Source organism: Vigna radiata, chromosome 7 (genome assembly GCF_000741045.1).
Source record: "Vigna radiata var. radiata cultivar VC1973A chromosome 7, Vradiata_ver6, whole genome shotgun sequence".
In the NCBI taxonomy this organism is placed as follows: domain Eukaryota; kingdom Viridiplantae; phylum Streptophyta; class Magnoliopsida; order Fabales; family Fabaceae; genus Vigna; species Vigna radiata.
The window spans coordinates 49,390,315-49,397,103 of record NC_028357.1 but is presented as its reverse complement, the minus strand read 5'-3'; the positions used below and the strand labels follow the sequence as shown (position 1 = coordinate 49,397,103).

The 6,789-nt window shown below is 34.8% G+C and overlaps 1 protein-coding gene across 1 annotated transcript; it reads left to right on the top strand.

Annotated features, from left to right (window-relative positions):
- Positions 1 to 4,717: 4,717 nt before the first annotated feature.
- Positions 4,718 to 6,789, top strand: LOC106768196 (adenylate isopentenyltransferase 5, chloroplastic). The gene is made up of 2 exons (XM_014653194.2): positions 4,718 to 5,166; positions 5,531 to 6,789. The coding sequence occupies exon 2, from the start codon at positions 5,553 to 5,555 to the stop codon at positions 6,534 to 6,536; it is 984 nt and encodes a 327-aa protein (XP_014508680.1). The 5' UTR covers positions 4,718 to 5,166; positions 5,531 to 5,552; the 3' UTR covers positions 6,537 to 6,789.

Genomic DNA, 6,789 nt, shown 5'->3' with positions numbered 1-6,789 from the left:
TATTGAAGTGAAGCTTCTTCGTCCATTCAATATTTTAGAACAATTCAATATTTTAGAAGGACCTTGTAATAAACAACAATGAAACATTCATATTATCACCTATTTGTATTCTCAATATTACTTGTCTTTCACTTGTTCTTGTTCATATTACCCGATGCTATATGTAGGGATATAATTGATTAATTGGTTAGACAAACTATAAAATATATTTGTCATTATCTTATGTATTAAGGATATTTTTTTTTACGATTTTTCTTAACATTATGATACATTCACTAGTGCAAAAACGTTGTTTAACGTCGGTTAATTTGGGCTTTTAACGTCACTTTCCCAACCGACGTCTATTCGGGTGACGTCTATATGACGTCGAAATTCATCCAACCGACGTCTATATACACGTCAGTTAACGATATTCACTGACGTCTATATAGACGTCCGCTTATTCTCAAATAGACGTCTATTTACTCTATATAGACGTCCGCCTATTCCTAAACCGACGTTAACATGAATATATAGAGGTTGTAAATGACACTAACCGACGTCTATGTTCTTATAGACGTCGGACCATGCACTAACCGACGTCTAACAAGGGCGTTGTGTTTTAGTGCAATTTTGATCCAGACTTTCAGCATTGTGTAACACTCTCCTCTCGCTAGTTTCCCCAAAAAAAAGCTTGCGTCTTTTGAATCTTCTATGACATTCAACCCAAAACCGAACCTGGATCCATGACTACTTCCCATTATTCAACTGCAAAGGAAAAAAATTATGGTGATACGATAACCAGACAAGGACCCAAGTTCCATTTTGGGTAGGAAGCCATAGAAAACTCAAAAGATCGTCACTCTTCTTGTGAGGAAGCAAGCAAAGGGAGAATGTTACACTATGTTACCCAAAGAAAGGATCAAAACTGCACTAAAACACAACACAAAGAAAGCAAATTTTAATCAGTTGAACGACAAGATAATCGATAAAAAACTAAAGAAAGTTTAAATGGTAAAGCATAAAAAAAAAAATCACGCACCTGGGATGCAAGAGAGGAAAAGGAGAGGACGAAGACAATAACATATTGAGAAATGACAATGCAATGCCGCAAGAGATAAAAAGTAGAGGTGCGCAAGCGAGTAAAAGAAGAGGAGAAGCAGAGAAAAAGGAGAAGAGATGAAGACGAGATCAGAAACTGAATGGTGTGAAGAGTCTGCGGTCTATTTAAAATGAAATGGGGCATCGGTGTTTCAGGGGATCCGACGTCTATGAAGCTGAAAAGATTGACGTTTTGGTTTCCTGTCAGGGTAGTTCACGTCGGTGCCCCTCACAACCGACGTCTAAAACCCTCGAATTTGGTGAAAATACAGGAACTTAGACGTCGATGCCCCTTAGAACCGAAGTCTACATTGAAGAATTTTTGTCTTCCCGCCTTCCAGACAGGCCTTAGACGTCGGCGTTTGACTACGTGACGTCTAATTGCCTGGGGAATTAGGTGAACAACATTAATTGTAGCCCAGTCGACGTCGCTTTTTCACGGGATCCGACGTCTAAAGGTGAACCGATTGACGTTTGATTTCCTGTCAGTGACGTAGACGTCGGTGCCCTTTCTAGCCGACGTCTAAGCTCCTGGGAATTTGATGGGCAACATTAATTGCAGCCTAGTAGACGTCGGTCCCCATGAACACCGACGTCAATGGACTGTCTTATCACATACCTCAGGTAATTGGACGTCAGTTTGCGGCAGGTGCGACGTCTATGATGTCATAGACGTCGTCGAACATCGAAACTGACGTCTAGTTTTCCAATTTATTTACGATAATGCCACCGTACAGTAATAGACGTCGGATTTTCACGAAACCGACGTCTAATGGGTGACGTTAAACAACATTTTTGCACTAGTGATTATTATAAATTCATGTGAAAGAGATTAATTATGTGACCCTTTTATCGAGGTTAGTGGGACATAAATATAGGATACATCAATAATTCACATCAATCGTAAATATATGTCTATTGTTGAGAGGTACATGATTGGCAATTGATGATTGTAAGTTCGAGGCATAATATTCTTGAAAGGTTTGTTTTTGACAAAAGAAATCAAGCACATACTTAATGTTGAGGTACAATTTCATTCTAATATAATCAAGTTTTTTCGTTCATCTAAGATTTTCATTATTAATAATTTTTGTTTTTCTAATGTTATGAATCATACAAGCACCGAAAACAATTTTTCGAGTAAGGAATTATTTTCTGGTGATGAAATAGTATTGGCGGTGGATTTATTTTTTACCAAGTCTTCTTCTTTCATGATGAGTTTCTCATGGAACAGTCTCATTTGTTTCGATGTTGAGATTTGTTTACTAATTTTTGCATTTTTATTTATGATTATGACTCTTTTTTAAGAAACTCAATTATGATTTTACATTTCCTTATTTGTATATCGTGTTTGTAATTGTAAAAATATATTGTAATGGTAAAATAAATTTATGTCTTTTGAACTTTGTTACTTTTAAAATCAAAAGTGAATCTCAATTATCACCTTGAGATTTATATCTACCACCAAAAATAAAAATTATAATAAAATAAGTATTTTTGAATTTGTTTCAAATTTCTGTGTTTTATCAAATAAACGATTTTTTTATTTATAAAATTGAAGAATAATTAATAAGTAGAGAAATCAAAATATATATAGGATAAAAGTTAGACAGGAGAATATTAAATTGGCGTATTGAAGTCCATAATGAACTAAAAATTATGTTAGAAAAAATTAGTAAATTTGAAAGATAATTAGAATAAAATAAGAAAAATATAGGAGTTTATGGATGATAGAATTCAAATTATAATATACTTATTTGAAAAAAGAATACAACTTAGGAAGTTAAATTTAAATGGAGATGACAGAGACATATTTTTTTTCTTTTTAACTTTTAATTTGGATAGTGTAATTTGGATAAATGACGTTAAACCCAAGAACAGAAATTGCTCTAATTTGAGCATGTGGCAAGAGAGTATAACGTGTCCCTTCTCATATGTGGAATAGACTAAAACAGAAAACCCTTCGAAGTTACACGTGGTGGATTATGAAGATTTTCTCACGTTTTTTTTTTATATTTATTCAATTACAAAATTTATTATATCACTTTCTTATTAATATTTTTTTTATATTTTTTCACATAAAAAGATATATGGAAAATCAAACTACATGGTTTAATATTTGACGTATTTTTCCTCCATATCAAATTATGTTAATATAAATAATTTAATCATTTTATTTTATTGTTTGTAATAAAAAATCATTTTATAGTTAAGTTAATAAAAAATTATACCAATAAGAGTTTGTAATTAATTGATGATATACATTGCGTATACTAACAATATGTAAAAATTAAAATTAAATTATAATTTAAATTTTATCAACTTATCTTGCCGTTCATACATGGTGGAGTTGGTTGTAAAATACAAAAGTATAATCCTTAAAAAAGGAATTAATGGCTGTTTTTAGAATTAATTATGTACGAGAAATAAAACCTTTATAATAATTATTTTGAGAATTGTATGATGGATAATTTCTACTTAATAATATTTTTACATTATTAGTATATAAAAAAGTTGAACTATATATAAATTTGATTTGACAATATATTTTGATACCCATCAAGTGGAGGTTGCTTTAAATAAGAAATTAAAAATTATAATTCCTAACTAAAAGAATTAAAAATTATGATTAGTTTTTAATCAATTATATAAAAATTGCACTGTCTCAATTGTCCGAAGTTGAATTCGAAACTTGAGAAGACAGATAACTTATCTGTACACATAGGAAGATCCAAACGATTTGGACCGTTTTGAGAGTTTGAAGATAATATTTTAACTCAAGAATTTAATATTCAGACTCAAGTTTTTATGAACGATTTTAATTTGGTTAAAGATTATAGATAAGTCTCCAATAATCTTACGATGATATTTTAACAAAAGATAATAAATTCTGTATAATCTTCAGTCATGTTCTTATTTTTCAGAAGATTAGAGATATATATAATCTAAATGTTTATAAATTTGAATTTTCTGAAGTATTATTAACTTTAAATCAAATTATTATTATTATTTCTCTAGTTTATAACCCATTAGAACACATGTAAACAAATTTTACGTTGATACTCAACTACAATCATCATATATGCTAATTTGGTTGATTTGCATAATAATTATATTAAAAGTTATATCAACAATAGCTTTTTATTCGCGGGCAGCCTAAAAGTATTCACATTAAAAAAAAAATTCATTAAACACAACTATTTATTGTAAAAAAGTTATTTGAAATAGCAATTTTTTAGGCTCAATTATTATTTTTTCAATGATTCTCATCCATAACTTAATAGTTTTTAATAAATTTATTTGACGTTGCTTTCAAAAATCATCTCTAATGACTGAGGGTAAATTTGAATCATGGTACATGGATTAAATCATGAGTAGGTCACGTCTTGATATGAATTCCCCGTAACAAAGAATAAAAAGAAGGCCACATCTATTAAAAACACTTACCTTTGTACGATCATACCATGTTTCAAGTTTCAGTATAAACTGCATTATAAATATAAAAATATTTCTTTCCAAATTTCATTATACCAGAGCTATTAAATTTGTAGGTTCAATTTTTCTTTATTTTTTCTTCTTCTCTTATTATTTTCAAACGATGCGTTAATGTTGTATTGCTATATATAGAAAGAAAATTGAGGAAAAAAATGAAAAGAAAGAAACCATGAGAAAAATAGATTAAAAAATATGAGTTGTTTGAAAGAATAAATTAATATAAAAACAAAAAATACTGTATTCTTTTCGATTATGACGTGACTGTGTGTGGTATAAATATAGCAGAGTAACCTGCATTTTCCATAGCATAAAGTCATAGACTTGGTTCAGAAAGCCTCCATTTTCTTCTCCTCTCCCTTTTCAATTCAACAACCTCCCCTCTCCCTCATGTCTTGATTAATTGTCAAAACAACCGAAAAAAGAAAAAAAGGAAAAAAAGAATCATCGTACTCATGCACTCTTTCCCACAACATCTTCTCTTTTCTAAACTTAATTAATCTAATATCCTCTTCCGTTCTGTCAGTGTGCCGTGTGCCAAGAAAGCATACCCAGCAAGCAAGCCACAGCCAGAATTTACAATTAATATTCAAGGTACGTCCGCACCATATCTATCAATAAATACGCTGCCTGCTCCATCAAATTCTAAAATTTTAATCTTTCTCACTCTGCTTAATTTAGATATGCTTGTCCCCTGCCTCAAAATCTAGCATCGTTAATTGTCTGTCCATGAAATAAATTTCCTCCATTTCATATGAATGACATTGCTTGCAGACCAAACTCTTTTTTTTTTTTTCTTACTCGGGCATTTGATCCATTGCCCCGCTCGCTAGATTCTTTGTTTGGAGTTTAAAAATGATGATTGGGTTGAGATTAATTAAAGTAATCCGTTATGAGCTGGTTGTGGTGGTGCAAAGGATAACAAGAGTGAATAAAAAATGTTTGGTCAACTTGGCAGGTTTAGAGAAGAGAGACAAAACATGAACATGGTATCGGTTTCAGCGGTGTGCAAGGCGGTGGCGAGTATCAACCCGGGACTGACGATGTCTCCGCTGTCGCTGTTCAGGCAGCGCAGCAAAGAAAAGGTTGTGGTCATAATGGGAGCGACGGGGACAGGAAAGTCAAAGCTTGGCATAGACCTTGCCACACACTTCCCACCAGCGGAGATAGTCAACTCCGACAAAATGCAAGTGTACGAAGGTCTCGACATCACCACCAACAAAGTCACAGAAGACGAGTGCCGAGGGGTCCCACACCATCTCCTAGGCACTGTCCAACCCAACATTGATTTCACTGCCGACGATTTTTGCCACCACGCCACCCTCGCCGTCGGCTCCATTTTGAAACGCGACGGCTTGCCCATCATTGCGGGTGGCTCTAACTCTTTCCTCGACGCCTTGGTCAACCACTACCCTGACTTTCGCTTGCGCTACCACTGTTTGTTCCTCTGGGTCGACGTCTCCCTCCCGGTCCTCCACTCCTCGCTCTCCGCACGTGTGGATCGCATGATCCGCGCCGGCCAGGTCGACGAGGTTAGACCATTTTTCCAATACCACAACCGCGACTACACCCTGGGCATTCGAAAGGCCATTGGCGTCCCCGAGTTTCATTCCTTTTTCCAGGCCGAAGCCGACGGAGCCGACGAGAGGACCAAGGAGAAGCTCCTCCAGGCTGCCATTGCCTCCATCAAAATCAACAACTGCAACCTCGCCACCCGACAGCTACACAAGATCCACCGCCTCCACGCCATTTTCAAACGGAACATGCACCGCCTCGACGCCACCGAAGTTTTCCTCAGGAGCACTCCCCAAGAAGCAGAGCAGGCGTGGGAGGAACTCGTTCTATCCAAAAGCCGAAGGATTCTTCACAACTTCCTCTACGACGACGCGCATGTCGATGTTGCTCTTGCTTCTGTTATCGCTTCTTCTTCGCCGCCCATGGCCGCGGCCGCCGCAACTCGCTAGAGATAAGCCGCCACATAATCTAGCACTATAGAGAAAGTTAAATTAAACGTCACCACTGACCTACCTCCGATGACACTACATGCCATTTCACATATTTTTTTTTTTTTTTAGTTTTGTTTGGTTTCACAAAAGAAAAAGGGTTTACTTACTATATGTATAATCTTTTGTTACTCGCTACAATACGAGTAACGTGTTACTATCATCGCCCAAATACTACTTAACAGTGATCCACGAGTTAGTTATATCAATGAAA

Bases quoted from the DNA above. Each gene is read 5' to 3' on its own strand.
- LOC106768196 (XM_014653194.2), top strand. From the start codon at position 5,553: ATGAACATGGTATCGGTTTCAGCGGTGTGCAAGGCGGTGGCGAGTATC.